Source organism: Mus musculus, chromosome 4 (assembly GCF_000001635.26).
Source record: "Mus musculus strain C57BL/6J chromosome 4, GRCm38.p6 C57BL/6J".
In the NCBI taxonomy this organism is placed as follows: Eukaryota; Metazoa; Chordata; class Mammalia; order Rodentia; family Muridae; genus Mus; species Mus musculus.
This window is the reverse complement of record NC_000070.6, coordinates 142,029,077-142,051,551: the sequence shown is the minus strand read 5'-3', so window position 1 is coordinate 142,051,551 and position 22,475 is coordinate 142,029,077. Positions and strand designations below refer to the sequence as shown.

The window sequence follows — 22,475 nt, the reverse complement described above, 5'->3', positions numbered from 1 at the left end:
ACAGTGGGTTTCCATGGAATGGTAGCCCTGCTTCTCATGTAGGATTCTGGAACTTCTGGAAAAATAGACTAGCTTTGCTTTAAGCCGCTATGTTACTGGATGTCTATCCTGGCAGCCACAGGGCACATCAGACCTTCTCAGTGGCAGGGAGTTGAGAGAATTCTATGATCATCCTGTTTTCACTGTGAGGACAGCCAGGACTGTCCCTGATGCAGAGCATCCCACCTGGCCCCTGGAGACCCTGCTGGGTGTCACCACAATACCCTTCCTCTCCTGGCTCCCAGCTGGGGGCTACTCCTGTGTTGAGCCTCCTCTCTGTTCCCAAGGCCTTCTGGGAGGTGTGGCTTGCAGGAGAGACCCGGGACACTGCTGAGGCACTTCTCCTAAGAGAAGCTGCCTATTAATTCTGGAGGGAACATCAGAGCCTTGAAACATAGTAGCCATGTCAAGACGAACAGGACCCTCCCCACTTGAGTTCATCAGGGACTGAATAGCAGGGATAGAGTTCTCAGAGCACCATTGTGCATGCTCCTGCCTACCCTGTGCTCAGGGGACCTTGTGCTGGCTCAAGCTGGCTACAACGGGAAGGTTTACACCATAGTCATTGGCCAAGGCCACTGTGGTTGTCATGGTAAAATTTGGAAGGGAGGTCAGAGGACACAATTTCTGTATACCACCATCCATCCATAGAGTGCACAGGAGACTAGTAATAGATCCAAAACCAGGGATGCCCCCGTTCCCCGTCTTGTTTGCACTGAGCCTGAAACATCTGTTCAGGGAACGAGAACGAGGAAAAGCCCACTGCACAGGTGCAGTACCACACTACCCCCCCAACTCTGGGCAGCCCTGGGGATGAACTTGGAGCCTTGTCAGTCCTGGGCAAGCACATTACCTAACACTGAGCTACATCCTCAGCCCTCTTTTTACTTTTTTATTTTGAGATAGGACTCACTAAGGTACACAGGCTGGCTTTGAACTCACTCTGTAAACAAGGGTTATCTTTGGATTTGCCTGCCTCAGCCTCACCCAGTACCTCTGATTACAGGCCTGCATCACCAGGCCCTGCTCAGACACTCCTCTCACCAGCCCCTGAAATACTCTTTATTTATGGTTGATTCAATCCCCAGATTTAGAAGGGAGGCTCTAGAGAGCTGCCTGCCTCCTTGCTCCTGGAAGGCTTTATTTTATTTGTGGGGTGTGTGTGTGTGTGTGTGTGTGTGTGTGTGTGTGTGTGTCTGTCTGTCTGTCTGTCTGTCTGTCTCTGTCTCTATGTGTGTGTGCACGTGTATGTGGGTATCTGTGTTTGTCTCTGTGTGTCTCTGTCTCTGTGTGTGCATGTATGTCTGGGTCTGGATGTGTGTGCATTCCTCTCAGAGGCCAGAAGGGGGCATCATCTCCTAAAGATGGCGCTATGCAGGTGTTTGTGAACTTCCTAATGTGGGTGCTGGAAACCCAACCTCGGTCTTCTGGTAGAGTGGTACCTGTTTTAACTGTCAAGCCGTCTCTCCAGCCCTGGAACGCATTGTTATTATCAATTTAAAGATGAGGAAACCAAAGCTTTAAGAGACACAGGGAATACCTGGTGGTAAGCCCAAAACCAAGTTGTTGTTGATGGCAGTTACTGCCTTGGTCCTTCACTTCCCTGAGGCCACCACCTGTGGGGCTAGAAAACCACCTGCCTTCCCCTCTGGCTTCTGTTCCCAGCCACCCCCAGCCTCAGTTCCTACATGATCAATCCCTTTGGCCCACCTCACTCCAGTTTGCTGGTCTCCCCAGCCCTTACACAGCCCACGCCCAGTCATTAATTACCCAGTCCATGGGGGCCCCTCAGCACTTCCGCAGGCGAGCACATGCCTCAGGCTGATTAGCTAACATTTAATATTTTATCTTCGTCTGAGGGGTTTAAGGCCAGGCATGCATGACCCGGTCCATCCTCGGCCATTCTGTGACTGGAGTCCTGGAGACCAAGGTTGTCTGCTCATCTGACAGTGAAACTTGGGAAGAGATCCACTTCCAGGCTCACTGGGGTGTAGGGATTGACCCCGCCCCTACCCTCAGACATAGGTGTAGGATGAAGGCTGTGGTCTTTGGGGCCTTCTTCCTCTGATCCCTTGCTAAGTGAATTTCTTCTCCAAATGGCCCACCTGCTTCATTGAAGCAGAGGCATTGAGCAGCAGACCGTCCCTTTGCTCATAACACCACCCACACAATCTCCTTTATCTCATCCCCTCGGCCATATCTTAACTGACCAGAAGCAAGCTGTGTGACCCGCCTACACTCAAGAGCAAAACCAAGAACACCAGGGGCTGGAGAGATGGCTCAGTGATTAACAGCATTGGCTACCCTTACTGAAGACCTGGGTTTCATTCGGAACACCACGTCGTGGTTCACAGCTGCCTGTAACTCCCATTCTGAAACATCCAACGCCCTCCTCTGACCTCCTCAGGTGGCAGGCACACAGGTGGTGCCCAGACATGTCTGCAGGCAAAACACCCACACAATACGGAATAACATAAAATCAGAAGCGAGAACCCAACCAACATGAGTACCGGGTGGCAGGGATATCGAGGCCACCTTCAGAGTTTGTTTAGAGAAAGACCCTACAAAGGGGGACAATTCCACATGGCTCTTATGATGATCAAATAAACTCATGTGGGTCAATCTCTTCATGTCTTTGATGTAGAAAAATCCTCATTAATGATAACAGTACTATATTATCATATATATGATATATAATGACATATATCTTTATTAATATCATGTATATCAGGTGGAGGTAAATTGAGCAACTCCTAAGGAGGGAAAAAAAGATTGAACAAGATTTTTAAGACATGCTTCCCTTTTCGTGGAAATAGAGGCCACCGGGTCAGGTGTCTGGGGTTGAAATGGCAGCTCTGTGGCCATCAGGAGCCACGCCTCTCCTTATCTTCTCGCTCAGTCATTCATTACCCCTGCCAAGCCTGAGCCCCAGCTGTCACATCCATAGTACAACCAGGAGGAAGGAGGAGAGAGATCCTTTCCATTGAAGAACGCTTCCTGAGTGGGCGCCCCCAGCCCTCTGCTGCTTGGAACTCATTGGCCAGAACTCAGTCAGATGAAGCAGCTCGCTGGGGAGGCTGAGTAATGCTGTCTGGGTTCCGAGAACCCTGGGGAGTTGAGTGTCAGTTTTCTTACCATGGAAGAAGGGAAGAGTAGACTTCAGGAATGGCCTCACTCACTCTCCACAGGAGAATCCCAGCCAGCGAACAACATCACATCTCTTCTCCAGCCCCCCTCCAACTCAGGTAGGAAAGGGGATAATATTAGCCAGCTCCCCTGCTTCCATCAAAGCGAGCTGGGCTGTACAGTCCTCTTGGGTCCTGCTGGGTCCTTCAGGCTGAGGAGGGGCAGGCAGCCAGTATCGCCTCTGCACCCCTCTGATACTACTTTCCAGCTCAGGAGTTCTGCTGGGCACCTGAGGAGACAAGGCAGCCTTGTGCTAGGAGGTATGCTACAGAGATCACAAAGCCAAGTGGTCACAGGAGCCTGGGGCATGGGTCTTCCTTCCAGAGCCTAGGAGAGGTTACCGGTACTGTCTCCCCTGCAGGTCTGCGGCTTGGTATTTACTGTTCAAACCAGTTGCTCATCTGGAGACAGAGCTGGGGATTTCATTCTCTGTAAAAGTGGGCGGCTGTAGAAGGTACCCTTCCAGGGCGGCGGGAAGAGACAGGAGGTGAGGTGGGAAAGGCTTTGGCCTTGGAAGTTGTCAGCTGATGGGAGAGAGGGATCAGTAGTCAAGGGGAGCAGACCCCTGCAGGGTTGGGTTCTAGCTGACTGGATTTGTGTGTTGAAGCCCTCCAGGACCTCAGAATGGAACTGTGTTTGGAGACAGGACCTTTAAAATGGTGAGTGAGCTGATACAGAATCATATGGCTATCCTTCTCCTTTCAATGCAACTGGTGTCCTTATACAAAGAGGAGAGGCCAAGCCAGGCATGGTGGCTCTTGTCCATCATCCCCAGTACGTGGGAGGTAGAGGCAGGCGAATGGAGAATTCACAGTCATCTTCAGCTATTTGGCGAGTTTGAGGCTAGCCTGGGCTCCTTGAGACCCTGTCACAAACAAAATAAACCAGGAGCAGAGGACACAGAATCAATAGAGGGGTGGCCAAGGAAAGTGGCCTGAAACAAAGCAACCCAGTCAGCACCCTGGCTTTGGGGAAGTCCCCGTGTGTGTACCTGGCCACGGTGACCAAGCAGACTAGTCCGGGCCATGACTCCTCCAGCTCCTTCAGGCTCCCACCTCAGCCTGCTACCAGGTTTATAATTAAACAACCCAACACTGGTTACTTAAACCACAGCCAGAAAGGACCAGAGCTGTGGGGGCCACAGTGACTCACACCTGGACACAATTCAAGGAGAAAGGAATTTTCCCTCCTGACCTGGCAAGGGCTTCTGGGAAGGAGCTGTGAAGGGTGTTGGGAGGCCTTCAATAGGCGGGGTATCGGCTTCAAATCTGTGCCATTCACTGTGGGGCCTTGAGCAGGTGTCTGAGTGTCTCTGAGCTTCAAGTTTTTCTTTGAAATTATTCTTGAAAATTCATCAAGGAGGTTTGGGAAATTTGAACATGATCGTGACTCAAAGTGTGATGATATTAGAGAAATAACGACTTGTTGATAAAGGTACATGCATAATGAGTAAAAAAATAATAGAGGGCATAAATAAAACAAAATAGTGATATTCAAACACTAATGATAATAGGTTGTAAATAATAAAGAACACCTATGAAACACCCACGTGGTGCCTGATAAGCCAGTCAGATTCTCAGATGAGCAGTTAGAGAGGAAACCGGCTCACCAACTGGCTACGTGGGCAGTGGGGCAGGAAGAGCCTGCGCTGGGGGAACTCGCTGTGGTCCACTGCTCCAGGGAGAGAGGCAGACAAGGCTCCAGAGGCAGAGAGTTGCGGGAGGCTCTTACAGGTTCCACCCTGCACAAGAACGATTTTTTGTTTGTTTGTTTGTTTGTTTAAGGTTTTCAAACAGCCTCCACCAAGGAACTAAGATAGATAGATAGATAGATAGATAGATAGATAGATAGATAGATAGATAGATAGATAGACAGACAAAGTCCAGATATTGAAAGACAAATGTTCCCCCGTGTGCCCTCATGGATAGAAATAGCCAAGAACCACAGAGGGCTGTCTCTCAGTCTGCCCTCCCCAACGTGCCTTGGTTAGAGCCATACTTCCTCATGTGTTGGGCCCTTTGTCTTGTTTGGTCTCAGGTAGCCCAGGCTAGCCTTGAACTTACTACTCAGTTGAGAAATGACCTTGAGTTTCTAATCCTTCTGCTTCGGTCTCCCTGGTACCTAATTACAGACACGAATCACCATGCCTGGTTTATACGAACCTGGGGTTTGAACCCAGGGCTTAGCGCATGCTGGGTAAGCACTGTCCCAGCTGAGCCACATTGCCAGGCTCGCACCTGGGACTCTGGAAGTGCCGTTCTGAGAAAGCAGAGTGTCTGTGGATGAGGTACCAGAGCTTTCCTCCCTCAAGCCTTTGCCCCAGGTGGGAGTCAGCACACACGTTTGCCCGGGTCATGGCAGAGCCCCAGTTAAAGTGCAAACCCAGAGCGAGGGTTACTTGCTGGGCCTGATGCACAGGCTCCAGAAGGAGTGGCTGCAAGAGGGTTGTGTATCTGGAGGAAAGCACTGCATGGTGCCTGGTGACACCGACTACCGACTGCCGATTGCCGTGGAATGGAGGGCCATGTGGTGACAGGTGTAGGAATGTTGCCCATAACTACATCCTGTGGCTGCAGGAAGAAATTCCCCAAAGGTGCTAGGTATGCACACATTCTCAGAGTTCCCAGAGTTCAGACGTCTAAGTCAGTGTCTGCGGATGTTAACCAGTTGGGCGGGCTCTTTCCTCAGGCTGGGAGTAAAACCAGTTTCTTCCATTTTCGTCCTTCTAGAAGCTTCCCGCACCCCTCACTGTGCCTGCCCCACGTGCCACCACCCTCTTAGCTGCCACTTCCTCCTATGACCTCTTCACCCCTGTCATGTAAAAAACATGTGTTTTTTTGGACTCACCCGGCCTGCCCAGAGAAATCTGCCCTGCTCAGATCTTTGCCTCGATCACAGCTGAAAAGTGCTTTGGCCACATAAGGTTCCAGTCTGAGGTTGCGGGGATTGCTGGGGATGTGGCTTAGTTGGTAGAATGCTTGCCTAACGTGCATGAAGTTCCAGGTTCGATCCCCAGCACCGCATAAACTGGGCACGGTGCTGCATGCCTGAAACCCTAGCACTCTGTAGGTAGAGGGAGGAAGCTCGAGGTCATCCTTGGCTGCAGAGCGAGTTGGAGGCCAGTTTGGGCTGTGTAAGGAAGACTTTATCTTTAAAAAATAAAAAAGGAGGAGGGGGAAGAAGAGGAAGAGGAGGAAGAGGAGAGATCCGATGGTTATCTTGGAGGGTCATTCTGTGGGCTACTGTGTGTCACCTCCCAGGGCAGACGCTCTCAGCAGGAGTCCCCAGGTCAGCAGGACAGAGAGTTAAATAGGGCTTGTAGCCTCCCTCCCAGTCCCAGTCCCCATCCTTCACCTTCTCAGACTTGGCCAATGCCTCTGAAAGTGTCACTGCTGCTCTTGGGGACATGTCAGCCTCATCTCCAGATATCCAGAAGATGCCTGAGCCCTTGGAGGCAGGCCTCTGATCTGGCTGTTCTGTTTCTTCCCATGAGCGGAAGTCTGGGCTTCTGCCCCCAGGAGTGAGGAAAGCCCACGAGAGGAGGCCAGTGGACAAGGTTACAGCTCTTCAGCGGGGAGGCCCCAGACAAGCTTCACAGCCTCTGTGTACTGAGTGCCCCTCCCCTGTAAATGAGCAGCCTTGGGACGACACTTCCTTTAGGTTCACAGTCGGGGCAGCAGGCTCAGCTGTACAGAGCGTGCGGTGCTCAGCACAGCCAGGGCAGGAGCTCAGAGCCAGCCTGGCCATGGCATTCTCCCACCTTTGCCAGGGCGGCAGGACAGCTGCAGCCCGTCTTAGAGAGGCCGATGGGAGTGGACAGCGCGGAGATCTGGTGGCTGCTCTGTGCCCATGGACTCTGTTCCCCCTAGAGAAAGACAGGCCACCAGTGTAATGCTGACCAGGGAACACAAAGTGCTCTGAGCACTTATGTGCTGGGTCCCCGGTGCCAGTCTGGTCCATAGGGCTATATATACATCAGCCACTTGCTGAGAGAAAAGCTTGAGACAAACTCCCATGGGAGATATGCATTACTGAGCCTGCCTCCTGGGGACTGCATCCTGGGGACTGTAGGTCAGACTTGATGACTTTAACTTAACAGACGCTTAAGCGAATTAGTGAGGGGCCTGGTGATGTCAGCTTATGAAGTCCACCAGCGCCGTGTGCAGGGAGCCTAGGCAAGGAGCTGCCTCTCTTCCCAGCAAGGCTGGTGCATTCTGGGAGATGCCGGCTTTTCTGTTCTATGGATCACACAGGTTGTTTCTCTCTTGGACTGCCCCATCTCCTAACTCAGACTCCATCACAGGAACGTCAACATCTCAAGACACTAGAGGTGCTACCTGGGTTAAAAAACCAAAAATCACAAGTTGTTGAACGAAGTATACTTCACCTCCCAGCCCTGTACTGGCTGTGTGACTTTGGAAGAGTTGCTTTGCCTCTCTGAACCTGAATGTCTTTCTTTATAAAACCAAACTAGAAGCTATCAAATAGTTGCTATGGTTTGGGTATCTCTTGACTGAGTTTTTTTTTTTTTTTTTTTGAAGGTTCTTGTGTTAGGAGATAGTTACCCAATATGGCAACCTTGAGGCCATTGGGTCCCTAGAGATGCCTATGGTCTATAAGCAAGTCATTGGGAAAGGACTCATAGTTCAGAGAAGTTGGGGGGAACACGGTGAGGTCAGGGTTTTACAGTATAGCCCAGGCTGGTCTGGAACTTACAGTGATCCTTGTGGCTCAGCTTCCCAAGTGCTCGATACCAGGCAAGCACCCTGCTGTCACTCACAATGAGCTGTCCCCCCAGTTAGGCATTCTCTGGTCTCTGAGATGGGCTCTGAACAAACGTCACACGCCTGTCCGTCTCCTACACCGCATCACACAGAATGGGTCCAGGAATGACATAAAGCAAACTCTTCCAAGTCAAAAAGCCGTTCATTCGCCTGTCAGTCTCTGTGCTTGTGCGATGACAGAGTGCAGAACCTGTCTGCCTAGCCCAGGGAGTGGCCTCGGGGACTCAGCCTTATGAGAGCCATTGGCTTGGGACACAGGGTTGGCCAGATTTGATTGGGAATCTTGACCCAACTTTTTACTAGTTGTGTAACCCAGGATAGAGACTCTGGGGTGGTGGGATACATCACACCTCCAGGTGGCTGGGATTTCTGGGTGAGTGCCCAGGGGTGCCTGACTCGCACAGAGCTGGCAGTGCCATGGGTGTTTCTAAGGCCACCTGTCTCTTCCTCACAGATGACTCCTGGACTTCGTAGTGCCTGCCTAGCTGCCCTCCGGCATCGAAGCCCTCCTGCCCTCTCTCTTCTGTTTTCCCAGGTGCCTAACCACAGAGATCTCCTGAGCTGTTGAAATAGGCACATGATACCTTTGGCCCTCAGTCCTCAGGGATGGTGGTCCAAAATTCCCTGATTGTTGCGGCCGCCAGCAGCTCGCAACATGAACAACGGTTCGACTGAGAAGGCTACTCGAGCTGTAAGAGAGGAATCTAGACGGGGCGAAAGAAGAAACGGAGCTAAGACAAATTCATTCTGATCAAAGCTCAAATTTTATTGTTGCGACACTAGTTATAAAGGAAGGGGGAGGGGACCCGATTCCCGCTGAATAATCTCTGGTCCAGTAGAAAGGTGCACGTGTGTGGCTCCGCAGGTTCTAGCAGTGGGCGTGGCAGAATGAATGAGCAGGAAGCTCCACCCCTGAGCAAGCAGGTTTCAGGCTGGGAGAGGAGAGACTACACCTGATGAATAGGACCCCAAGAGCAGCAGCAACTCAGAGGTTTCCTGTCCCCCCACCAGGTGACAATGGGCCTTGGTGTCAAAACAACTATGGGCTAGACTTGGCAGGTCCCACTGGAATTCCTCAGTGGTGTCAATGCAGCACAGCCTGTGTCCCCAGAGCAAAACCCCTCTCCCAATTTTGCAGCTGGACAGGCAGTGGGTAATGCCGGGGCAGTGGCCAGCAGCCTCTGAGGTGCAGCAAGCCTTCACCTTGGTCCGGCAAGCCCTCTTCTCAGTGAAGCTGAGGGAGGCACCAGGAAGCCTCAGTGAGTTCACCTCCCAGTTCCTAAACTGCAGAGCAGCCCAGCCGGGCTCAGGAGACCAGCTCGGGCTCTCTGCCCTGCAGCAGCTGAGAAGTCCGTTTTCAGGGTTTTTTTGTTTTGAAGTCACAGCGCTGGGAAATGGGTTATAGCAGTGGCTCTCAACCTGTGCGGCATGACCCCGTTGGATGTATCAGATATCCTGCATATCGGATATTTATGTGACGACTCATGACAGTAGCAAGATTACATTTGTGAAGTAGCAACGAAGTAATTTTATGGTCGGGGGTCACCACAACACAAGCAACTGTGTTAAAGGGTCGCAGCGTTGAGTGGGGGTCGTCGAGAACAGCTGGGAAACAGGGAGGCAGGGCCCCCAGCACTGAGCCAGTCCCCAGCCCTTACTGTCTGGTTTCATTTTCACTGCTGGTCTTGAAGTTACAGTCCATGGAAACTGGGTCCGGCTGAGAATGAGCAGCGGTGGCGGCGGCGACTCACTGGCCTCAGCCAGGCAGAGGAAGCACTCTGATACTGGAGCAGAGACTTCCTCCCCTCCCCAGCTGGGGGAGGCTGATCTCTCCTGGGGAGGACCAGAGAGCTGGGCTACTGCAACCTCAGGCCTTCCAGGGAGTGTGATAGGATCACCTACACATTCATTCTCATTGGCATCTGAGAACAAGATGCAGATACCCCATGATTGCTGAGTTAGACCTTAGGAATCCTTTCCTGTCCCTGTCCACCTGGGCCTGGAGTTACCGCCTTGATGGAGATATGAGTTCAACATTTAAACCTGCTAGGTATTCATTTGTCCAGTCTACAGATACTTATTAACGGCCTCTTGCATTACCGCCATGGTGTGCCGGCAGTCAGGCAGACAAAAGCTGCCTTTCTGGAAATTGAGACTCCGATCCAGTGGCCAAGGAGAGCCAAAGTGAGATCATCACAGACTGAGGTGGTAGCCTCCGTCCGTGGGGAGGAATGTCACCTGGAAACCAAGTAGAGGTTGTGATTTGGGCTGACACATCAGATTGGCCTATCATCTTCCTCTTGGGCGTGACCTTTATGCCTGATGGTTTTGCTGGGGTGCTCGTCCGTCCATCAGACAGTGACCTGGATGTGTTTCTATTTTCTTCTGTGGTGTTGTGGTTAGCATGGAGAAGGCCATGGAAGAGCTGGGGACCAGCGTCACCTGTGGGCGTCACCTGTGGACTGTCTTCATTCTGCAGCCTAGGGTAGTTGACTCTCTGTCTCTCTGTCTCTGTCTTTCTCTTTCTCTGTGTGTCTGTGTGAGTGTGTCTGTGTCTGTATGTCTGTGTGGTATGTGCACATGTGTGCCATTGGGCATGCCCATCTGTGCATATGGTGTGACGGCAGAGGAGGGTGTCATAAGTCCTGATCTATCACTCCCCCTTTTATGCCCTTGAGAGAGGGACTCTGCTACTACACCTGGAGCCCTAGCAATCCTACCATCTCCACCTTCTACAATCCTAGAGTTACAGGTACACTCATGGCTGTGCCTGGCTTTTTACCTGAGTCCTGGGGATTTGAACTCGTGTCCTCGTGCATGTACAGCAGGCACTTTATTGAATGAGCCGTCTCCACAGCTCTCTTTGACTTTTTTGCACTACCCCTTTGTATAGAGGCCTACCTCATGCTCCCAGCCTCCCAAAAGATGTCTCACTATGAGTACCTCACAGAATCAACATGTCCACGGCTTCCTTAGAACCCCATCGCTTGCTTTCACTGGTGGGTCAGTAACTGAAGGTTTGAGCATGGCACCTGTGCAGGAGTCTGCCCAGAACCTCCCCAGTAGCCCCGGGGAGGTGACCCCTCTTCTCTCTGCTAACGGTGCACTTTAAAACCCAAGATACAGCCGGGGGTGGTGGCACACGCCTTTAATTCCCGCACTTGGGAGGCAGAAGCAGGCGGATTTCTGAGTTCGAGGCTAGCCTGGTCTACAAAGTGAGCTCCAGGACAGCCAGGGCTATACAGAGAAACCCTGTCTCAGGGGAAAAAAAAAACCATAAACAAGATACAGCATCACTCCTGCGTCGCCAGAGTGTCTCCAACGTGAGCGGTGAGGGGCAGGTCCAGCTCTGGGCTCTAGAGAACAGCTTGTCAGAGCCAGATAGCCTTATCTGCCTTATCCCCACTCTAGGTTGCTACTTGTTAAGGGCATGCTGAAGGCTGTGTGGCCCAAATCGTCTAAGCATAAAATTAGCTTCTGTGTATATTCAGCAAGGGAAAGCAAACCAGGCTAAATATACCACAGATCCACGAGCGGTCAACAAGCCAGATAGAAGACAAACAGCAGGCCAGTGGGAACCTGATTTTCCCAGACCCAGGGGCTCATGGGTTGGAGACCATGGGTTCTGAAGAACCCTGCTAGGTGTTCTCAGATGGCTCAGTGCTTGGCCAGTGTGCATGAGGCCCTGAGTTCCAGCCCAGCCCCACATAAACCACATGTGGTGCTATATGCCTGTGATCCCAGCACTTGGGAGGTGGAGACAGGAGGATCGGAAGTTCAAGGTCATCCTGGGCTATATAATAAGTACTAAGCCCATGTGGGCTACATGAGATCTTGTCTCAAAAAAAAAAAAAAAATCAGGCAGCTTGTATGTATGACAAGGTGGCATCCTGGTCCTGCTGTAGCTGTCTGTGCTCTGTATACCGCGAACACATAGCTTCTACATGCCATCTGCACATGTAAACATGTCATGTGTGCCCATACACACCTCTGATCATGCATTCACACACGTGCATGTGCACCTGTATGTACATAGCCATGCATACATACATATACACTTGTGCCCATGCACACAACTGTGGCTTCTGCATGTGACCCTTTCATACCAATGGAACTTCCCTTCTTTGAAGCTTCCAGAAGCCCCAGCCTGAGCTAGAATACACACACACACACACACACACACACACACACACACACACACACACACATACACGATGCCTAGCTCCAGAGCTCGCACGCATTCCCTCATTTCTTGTCATTCTTTGTCTCTGCTTCCTGCGCGTCCCCTTCCTTCCTTCACCCAGGCATCTGCAGTGTCTCCCGTGCAACCTGCAGGTAGCCAGATGCACCAGAAACACTTACTGGGTGGAAGAAAGGGAAGGCGAGGCCTTCAAGCTGAGAGAGGATGTTGTCCCAGATATTTTTAGAGTGATTTTTAACAAAGCGGAGCGTTTCAGATGAAAGTTTAACGAGAAAACATCTCCGCAGCATCATGTTTCAGGCTCCCTGATCAGCTGGGCTTTCAGAAAGGTTGGAAAGAATGCAGGATTGAAAACAAGGCCTGTCCATCTAAGGTCAACCGGGCGATCCTGCTCGGCAATGTTGCCTGCCCACCCTCTGACTGAAAGCTGGGCAGACTGGGGCCTTGCCATCTCCTCCTCCATGATCTCCAAATATATCCTAAACTACAGCCTCGATGCCTTGCCTCTAGGCTCCTTCAGTCACCGAGGGCTCTGGAATCCCAGCTCCCATGAGTCTTTGAGCAGCTTCACCGGAAAAGTGATTTGGTTGTTTGGGTTGGTTTGGGGTTCTCCTGGACACAGAAGATGAGGAGTGTGAAGACTTCTGCCTCCTTTACGAAGTCGGGGAGACAGGGCTAGGGCAACGCTTTTCTTTCTGAGCTGCCTCACGGTCTCCGTCCATGTCACTGGACGTGAGCACACACACACACTCAATTGAGACGTTTGCCCTGTGGAGGGCTGAGACAAGCAAGGGGCCACTGGAAGACAGGCCCGCCCAAGTAGCTAGTGGAGCATACCCGAATACCCAGAAAGAGGGTGGTCTGATAACTGCAGGGGTACTTGGAGGGGATATGCAGACCAAGGTAGTGAGACCACGTGACCAAGGAGGGCACGCTCATCATTCTAAGAAAAGGGAAGTTTTTCCCCCTCCAAGACAATAAATCAGGAGCCAGCGAGGGTAGTATACTGAGCCCAGCAGGCTAACTGGATAGGACTCATCGTTAACTCTTGCACCCCGAACCTCCTCCCCCACCCCAGGTGACTGGGGTGTGACTGACCCTGGCCCAAGCATGCCATCTCTCGCTCTGCTCTTCCACATCTCTCCCATGAGGGCTGAGAGCAGACCACACTTCATTAAACCTCACAGCATGTTGCAGCTGCTCTGAGCACTGGCCTCACTGCTGGCCTCCTGCAGGGACAGCTCTGGTTTTCCCTTCTGGCACAGGGGTGGTGGTTGGAACATCTGGAATGTATTAGAGGTGAGGCCAGGGTGGAGGCTGGTGGCCCAGCCCTGCCTGGTAGGTACCTCCTTCACAGAGAATCTCCCCAAGACAGAGCTGATAATCTCTCATTCCCTCTCCTCTTCAGATCTCTCGTCTGCTCCATCCACCCGGGATACCTGGCATTTGAAGAGAGCCATCGCTTGAGAGTCTACGGATGACTTTCCGCTGTGACACAGGAGAGTCTCTTTGCTGCATGGACACAGTGTCTATTGGCACTACTGCTTTCTGATTTATTTTCTCTCTTTGAGCCGGGTCTTGCCCCGCTCCGCTGTCATGATGGCCCAATCCAAAGCCAACGGCTCACACTACGCACTGACGGCCATCGGCCTGGGGATGCTGGTCCTCGGGGTCATCATGGCCATGTGGAACCTGGTTCCTGGTTTCAGCCCTGCGGATAAGCCAACGTCTCAGGGCAACAAGACAGAGGGAGGTGGTGGCATCCTCAAGAGCAAGACGTTTTCAGTGGCGTACGTGCTGGTCGGGGCTGGCATGATGCTGCTGCTGCTAGCCATCTGCCTGAGCATCCGGGACAAAAGGAGGATGCGGCAGAGTGAGGAGCTGGCTCGAATTCAGCAGCAGGCAGGAACCGTGCCCCACTCCCAAGAAGAAGACAGGTAAGACCCAAGTGGCCGCTCCCTCCATACTTGTACACAGAGTCATGGAGAGAGTACTTTGCTCCACGAGTCTGTATTTCCACTCTCCTCATATCATTTTTACAAATACCCTTGTGCTTACTAGATGCAGGCTTCCCAAATCCCGTGGCTAAGATGGATTATCAGATGTAGCACAGAAACTGGTGGGGCCGAGGGTCATGGGGCTCTAGGTTTCTTGTTTGTCTCTCTGTCCCAGGTGCTATCTACTTTGTAGATACAAAGTATCTACTTTGATTTTAAAAGGTCAAGGCACAAAATTTCGCTTAGCCCAAAATATCAGGAATGTATTTAAATGATAGATAGTAGATAGAGGCATATATCATAAGAGTTGGCGTCTCCCTTACGGTTCATTTCATTGCTGTGATGAAAGCACTCTGACAAACGCAACTTAGGGGAGAAAGGATTTATTTAGCTCACAATTGCAGGTCAGGGTCTGTCATTTTGGGGGGAGTCAAGAAGGCAGAGCCCCCACTGTCAAGAACAGAGAGTGATGAGTTAATGTATACAGACAGCCCTGCACTCGGCTCTGTGCCTCCTTTTCATCCAGTCATGAAGTGCTGCCACCCATATTCAGTTCCCACCTCCACTGACATAGTCAAGACCACGCCCTGCACACCCAGACGCAGGCGTTCTCAGAGGCCTGTCTCTCGAGTGACGCTAAATCAGTGGATCTCCATCCCTTCTGCAAATCTCTATCTTCAAAAGTACTTATATTACAATTCATAACAGCAGCAAAATTACAGTTATGGGAATAATTTTATAGCTGGGGAACCATATTAAACATGGGGAGCTGTATTAAGGGGTCGCAGCATGAGGAAGGTTGAGACCCACTGCTCTAGCGTGTGTCAAGCGGACAAGCATAGGCAGTCAGCACAGCATCTGACCCTAGATGTTCTTCTCATTGCTCTGACCAAATACGCAGAGTCGGCTTAAGGATGGAAGGGTTTATTCCGTCTCTCAGTTTGAGGCTGGGGTCATTATGGATGGGGAGGCGTGGCCACAGGAGCCTGGGGTAGCAGCTGGTTACATCATGTGGGAACTCAGGAAGCAGAGAGGGATGGATGCTGGTGTTCAGGTCCCTGTCTTCTTTTCCCGCTTCATTCAGACCAAGCCCATAAATGATGTTGTCCACATTTAAGTCAGAGTGGATCTATTCTACTCCGTTAACCCTCTCTGAGAACACGCCTGTCCTCCACCTGCCTGGCTTTGGACTCAATGGGGCCACAGGGAATGAACACATGACAACCACAAGGAAATCTGGGATTGAGTGGGTCATGCACACTCCAATGGAGAGGGACCAGCAACAGTCAGGAAACTCACCACATTAGGGGGTCTCTGTGGGTGAGTAGCCTTAGGCTGCAGTCATGGGGCTGAAACTGCACCCAGTACTTTCTGCTCCTACTGGTCGACCCTAGACCAGGAAGAAGGCCTTGCCATCCCTGAGTCTGGGACATTGGCTTTTTTTTTTTGGTTTTTCGAGACAGGGTTTCTCTGTGTAGCCCTGGCTGTCCTGGAACTCACTCTGTGGACCAGGCTGGTCTCAAACTCAGAAATTTGCCTGCCTCTGCCTCACAAGTGCTGGGATTAAAGGCATGCACCACCACCCATCGACATTGGCATTCTTGACATGGCCCAATTCATGTAAACAATGCACATTGACTTGGGCCTTCGTCTACTCCCAGAGACCCTCACAGACATTCCAGAGATGTGTCTCCTAAGTGATGCTTAATCTCAAGGTGACAATGAGGATGAACCCCCCCCCCATCCATCATAAAAAAAAAACTCTGTGAATCAACACAAAAGGTAAACACACTGGTCAGGAAACAGACAGAGGTTAGAAACAATTATTTCATAGCTGTCCCACCTCATTAGTCCTGGGATACAAACAAAAAGACACTTGATCCTCTCTCACCTACATTAGCCAAGACAGGCAGGTTCTAGCATCAGAGAATTACAAGGTTGACGTGCCACGGACATTATGGGGCCAGTCGGTGGGTAAAAGAGCCTGCTGCCAAGTCTGACAACCTTGATCTCAGGAACCCATATGAAGGTTGCCTCTCACCTCCATATGTGTACCATGACACAAGAACCTGGGCAAATGCACATGCACAAATAAATGACAGGTAGGTAGATGATAGATAGATAGATAGATAGATAGATAGATAGATAGATAGATAGATAGATAGATAGAGAGACAGAGAGACAGACAGGCAGACGGACGGATGGATGGATAGTTGGATGGATAGTCGGATGGATGGATAGATAGATAGATAGATAGATAGATAGATAGATAGATAGATAGATAGATAGATGACTCCCCCAGCCACCAAAGGCCAGTGTTCTTTAATTTGGACCCACCCCACAACACTGAGAATGAGACATGATCTTGGCATAGCCTTTAGGAAGGCCCCAGACTGTGAGACACCGTGGGTGGGCTAGAGACGGACAGTGGCAGACAGTCAGGGGCCACGGTACTCAGCATGATTGCCTCAGGGTGGAAAGATTTTGGTTTGGTTTGGTTTTAGGGAATACAGATGGAGGGATTTGCAAAGTTTGTATTTTCTTCCTTTAGATGAAGTATATAGGAAGGGGAGAGCGTGCTTTATGTCAGAAATACTGGTCTCATCTTTCTTTCTTTCTTCCTTCCTTCCTTCCTTCCTTTCTTTCTTCCTTTCTTCCTTCCTTCCTTCCTTCCTTCCTTCCTTCCTTCCTTCCTTCCTTTCTTTCTTTCTTTCCTTTTTCATCTCTCCTTCTCTTTTCTCCTCCTCCTCCTCCTCCTCCTCCTCCTCCTCCTCTTCCTCCTCCTCCTCCTTCTTCTTCTTCTTCTCCCTGCCCCCCTCTCTCAGATACTATAGATACTATGTAGCCACAACTAGCCTGGAACTTGCTATGTAGACCAAGATGGCCTCAAATTCACAGAGATCCACCTGCCTATTCCTTCCCAACATTAGAATTAAACCATACCCTTGTCTCATTTTCTGACCATGAAAATACACATTCAGACTAGGCATGTACCACACTGGTCTTCCTTGGGTGAGGTCCTGGGTCCCATCCCTACCACCAAAAGAAAAAAAAAAGAGACAATATTTGCTATATTACTCTTAGTCCAAAGAAGCGGAGCCAGCTACCTGTTGCAGTATGACAGGAATACATTCTGAGACATGTGTGCTTGGTGACTTTATGTGAACTGAGACATCTACAGTGTCTCCAAGTCACATAGCCCATGTACCAGCACCCTGTGTGCTGTCCCCTATTGAGCCAAATATAATAGCATAAAAGAACACGTGACTGTATCTATGATTAGGAAGAGGAGAATCCGGGGGATGTGGCTCAGTTGGTAGAGTCTTTACCTAACATGCCATAGATCCTGGGTTCAATCCCAGCACCACATACACTGGTGATGCACACCTCCAGGTGATGCCAGGACTCTGGAGGCAGAGGCAAGAGGCTCAAAGTTCAAGGTCTTCAAGGTCATTCTCTACAACATAGGGAGTTCAAAGCTAACTTAGGCCACTTGAAACCTTGTCTTCGAAAGAGTGAGAGCAGCCTAGTATGAGGAATTAGACCATGGTCTTTTGGATGTCAGGGAGTCTCCTCCTCCCCTGTCTGCAAGATGGAAGCCAAGGAAACTCCCTGAAGGTGCGAACCTGAGATCCAGGGAACCCTCGGGGACCACACCTGGTCCAGGGCATGAGAAGACTGGCCTGCCCAGTCCCACAGTGAGTCAGAACAAGGGCAGAACTCCTCCCAGACACCTTTGTTCTGTTGAGGCCTGCCATGGTCAGGATGATCCTGAGACCTGGGGGGGGTGGGGGGGTGGGGGGGAGAGCATCTTTTGGGATTCAGCTGAGGGTCTCCTCTGGGAAGGTCTTCTGCCCTTCCATGTTCATCATGCAGAATTAACCAGCACACACACTTAGTCTAGAAAACGTGGGGAATAACAGGAAAGAGGAGAATCAGTTACCCATAATTCCCACCCCTGCTGCCGTGTGAACAGGTGAGTTCCTTAAAAATAGGGCCATTAAGAAGTAAAAGCGTGGTAGCGCATGCCTTTAATCCCAGCACTCGGGAGGCAGAGGCAGGCAGATTTCTGAGTTCGAGGCCAGCCTGGTCTACAGGGCTATACAGAGAAACCCTGTCTCAAAAAACAAACAAACAAACAAACAAAAGAAGTAAAGGCCAGGGGGCTGGAGAGATGGCTCAGCGGGTAAGAGCACTGACTGCTCCTTCAAAGGTCCTGAGTTCAAATCCCAGCAACCACATGGTGGCTCACAACCATCCGTAATGAGATCTAACGTCCTCTTCTGGTGCGTCTGAAGACAGCTACAGTGTACTTATGTATAGTAATTAATAAAATTTTAAAAAAGAAGAAGAGGAGGAGGAAGTAAAGGCCAAGGTGAGGGAGACGTTAACATTATCGCTTGGATGGATGTTCCTTCTCTACTTGGATCGCTTGGATGTGTCTTCTCTACTTGGGGACACCCATCTTGTTTAACATCCACAGATATTTTAGGTACCGCACCTTTGGCCAAAGGACCCGGCTTGGCGTTGAGATAAATATTCCTCCCAGTATGTTATAAAGTATGAAAGGATTGCAGCCAAGTTCACACCCAAAGAACTATGTGTAGTAGTAGTTCTGCGAGGCCTTCACCTTCTGCCCTTCCATCCCCTCAATGACAGAGGTGCTTGATCTTCGTATTAATTTCGTTTTTCAGTATCTGACAAAGTCCACTTAGGGAAGAAAGGTTGCTTTGGGCTTAGAGTTGATGGCACAGCTCCCTGGGGAGATATGTATGTAGTGGGAGCAGAGATGGATGCTGGCACTCAGCTCAGTGTCTCCTCTTATTCAGTTCAGATCCCCAGCCTAGGGGATGGTGCCGCCCACATTTAGAATGGGTCTTTCCACCTCAATTAACCCAGTCTGGAATCCCCTCATAGACAGGCTCAAGGGTTTCTCTCTTAGGTGCTTCTAGATCCTGTCAAGTTGGCAATCTCATTAACCATCACAACCTTGATGTATTTGTTTCCCCATCTGTAAAATGGGCATAATGGAAGCCCTTACTTATGGTGCGGTTGGCAATGGAAAATTGGTTCTTCTATATTTTATTGGTTCCCTTATGCTAAAATGCTTACTGATTCATTCTAGAGCCTGCATATGGTTTGCAGAGTTGGTATGTGTGAACCTAATATTCAAATGCAACCCGAACCCACTTTTTGTGGACTTCCAGTGACTTGAGTGTGTACTGACACTCTGTCTTTATCATCCCGCAGCCAGGAGGAAGAGGAGGATGTCTCCTCACGGTACTACGTACCGAGCTACGAGGAAGTGATGAACACGGGCTACCCGGAAACCAGGGGGCAGGAGCAGAACCCAAGACTGAGCATTTCTCTCCCCTCCTATGAGTCGCTAACGGGGCTGGACGAGGCAACCCCCACCAGCACCAGGGCGGAGACAGAGACCAGCCCAGGGCATGCTCCGGACAGGCAAAACTCCAAGCTGGCCAAACGCCTGAAGCCACTCAAAGTTCGAAGGATTAAATCCGAAAAGCTTCACCTCAAAGACTTCAGGATCACCCTACCGGACAAGAACGTTCCTCCTCCCTCTATCGAGCCTTTGACTCCTCCGCCCCTGTACGATGAGGTCCAGGCAAAGGCGCCCGATGCCCGGCCACCCGACTGAAGGACTCTCTGACTACACTCCCTCCTGTCTCACCCTCCACACCAACAGACTTCGCCAAAGCCACTTCAGCCCCAGTCGAGGGGTCAAGGCACACTTAGCCACTGTGATGGGGATTGTGGGTAGAGGGAGAGAACGGTTCACAGAGCCCCGCAGAGTAGGGGCATCAGAAGGATGCTGGGAGTTTATGATGCTCTGAACCATAGCAAGGGGTGTGGCCTTGGCATCCCCGGCATCTTTCTCTCCCACTTGGGATCATTGCCCACACACCCCTCTCCTAAGCTGGGACACGATCCCTAGTGACTCGTTTAGACCGAGGTCGTCTCCTTTCGCTTCGACCACAGTTGCTGCGTTTCAAAAAGAAACCGTGTTTTGTGCTTGCTTTCTTCACTGGAGCCTTGAACCAGTGGAGAACGTGGTTCTGCCTTGGCCAAAAGGACCTGGAATTGTCTTGTGAATAAAATGATGGCCGTGTGGGGGTGAGCTGTGGGGGAGGTCCCTAGGGGCCCCAAGTGCTGCTGGTTCTTTGAAGGTCTAAGGCCTGATGACCTTCAGCGTGCGACACAGAAGGTGATTGTCCGGTTCGGTACACTGGTTTCCTGTGGGTAACGAAAGGCAAGAGAGGAAGTCGCTGCTCCATGCCTTCTCAAACGCCATGCAGTTGGGCATTTTATAATAAAGTGTTTTATATGTAGCACACCTGACCTCATTCAGTCATTTTAGCAGGGACATGAATAATAACAGCTGGTCAACAAGGGCACCTAATTCACAGGATGGGGGTGGGACTATGTTCTAAGTACCACCTGTGTTACCCCATGTCACCTGTACCCAAGCCTGGTTCCCTTGTAACTCTGTGGGCTTGCTCACAGGTTTGGGTTAGCTGAAGCACTCCGTATTGCACCACTAACAAGTAGCTCTAAGCTCAGACCCTCTGGGTCCAGAATCCGAGTTCTTACTTTCGCTCTCTGGCAAGAAACTTGGTAAAAGAACATTGACCACTTGGAAGGAGACTTGAGGCTGCCCTCGTCAGCCCACAGGCTACATAGAAGGCGCTGCAAACTTAGAGCAGTGCCCCACTCCCAGGCTCAAGCAGCCCAAAAAGGAGCTCAGCCTGTCACCTACCCCCAGAACTGACTGGAGAGAAATATGTCACCTTTGGAAAGGGACAGTGTCTACTGTGCAGTACATACACTATGAAATACCCCAGTGACCACAGACTATTAAGGAAGGGGACAGAGACCTCTGTATCCAGGTCTTGGCCCTGGAGGAAAGCCGAGGACAGAGACCTTGAGTCCAAAGGATTTCTGTATGGAGTGGCCTGCTGGGAGTCCCGCTCACTCCTTGTGTTCTGGGCTCTGAAAGTCTCACATTAATAAGCTCCAGGAAAGCCGGGTGTGGTGGCACGCGCCTTTAATCCCAGCACTCGGGAGGCAGAGGCAGGCGGATTTCTGAGTTCAAGGCCAGCCTGGTCTACAGAGTGAGTTCCAGGGCAGCCAGGGCTATACAGAGAAACCCTGTCTCGAAAAACCAAAAGGAAAAAAAGAAAAAGAAAAAGAAAAAGAAAAGCTTCAGGAAGCCAGAAAGCAAATTATTGCAGGCTTAGCCCCAAGTGAAGATGGGCTGACATTTTGAGGTACAAGTCAGTATGAGAGTCTGAACTAGGGATGTGGCGCAGTTGGTAGAAGGCTTCCCTCACGTGCAGGAAGCCCTGAGTTCCGACTTCAGAACCCCATAAACCAGGATGGTAGTAATCCCAGCACTCCGGAGTTAGGGGCAGGAGGATCAGGAATTCATGGTCACCCCATCATCTGTGAGTTCAGGGATAGCCTGAGCTATGTGAGAGCCCCCCCCCCCATCTCAAAAACTAGGACCTAGAGAAGCAGAGTCCATGCGTGTGTGTCTGTGTGTGCGAGTGCGTGTGTGTGCGCGCGTGCCTGTGTCATGGTGAACCTGTGGAAGTAAAAGGATAACTTGTGAGAGTCAGTCCTCTCCTTCCATGCTGTGCCACAGGGATTAAACTCAGATTGTCAGGCACATTGTGGGAGGCCACAGAATCTTTTATGGAACTTCCGGCTCCCCCTGGGACAAGAACTGAGGACCACCAGCAGCAGCTTCCTTCTGCAGTCAGCTTCATTCTCTCTCCAGAGCATCCTCCCCTGCTTCCCTCCCTCACCTTGGCCCTCATGACGGTGCCCGGGAGACCCTAATCTCCGAGGTCCCATCACCCACCATTTTGTCTGTTCACACTGGAATAAGGAGTCCATTCCTGTAGGTTGCCCTCTGGTTCTCCACATACACACCATGGCATGACTGTGCCTATGCACAACACAAGCAAAATCATAAACTCTCATCCTTAGCAATCAGCCTGAACGTGCCACTTAAGTCTTAAAAAAAAGTGTGTCTTAAAAGGCACACGCCTTTAATCCCAGCACTTGGGAGGCAGAGGCAGGTGGATTTCTGAGTTCAAGGCCAGCCTGGTCTACAAGGTAAGTTTCAGATAGCCAGGGCTACACAGAGAAACCCTGTCTCAAAAAAAAAAAAAAAAAAGGTAACTTATAAAGCCTTTTTTCCTATTCCCCATTCTAGACTGAAAGTATAATTCTCTGTGACAT

General features: G+C 50.8%; 1 protein-coding gene across 6 annotated transcripts in view; it reads left to right on the top strand.

Moving 5' to 3' along the window:
• The window catches only part of Tmem51 (transmembrane protein 51), a 53,939-nt gene extending 33,377 nt beyond the window's left edge, over nt 1-20,562 (top strand). For 2 of the 6 annotated variants that reach the window (XM_006538713.4, XM_006538717.4), the window contains exons 2-3: nt 13,619-14,147; nt 19,458-20,562. In XM_006538713.4, the coding sequence (XP_006538776.1) occupies nt 13,807-14,147; nt 19,458-19,866 (750 nt within the window). In that variant the 5' untranslated portion in view covers nt 13,619-13,806 and the 3' untranslated portion in view covers nt 19,867-20,562. Of the gene's footprint in view, nt 1-2,981; nt 3,285-3,832; nt 3,885-10,257; nt 10,495-13,618; nt 14,148-19,457 lie in introns of those variants that run through there. The other 4 variants (XM_011250227.2, XM_006538714.3, XM_006538715.4 and 1 more) reach the window with 4 other exon arrangements.
• Nucleotides 20,563-22,475: the final 1,913 nt, after the last annotated feature.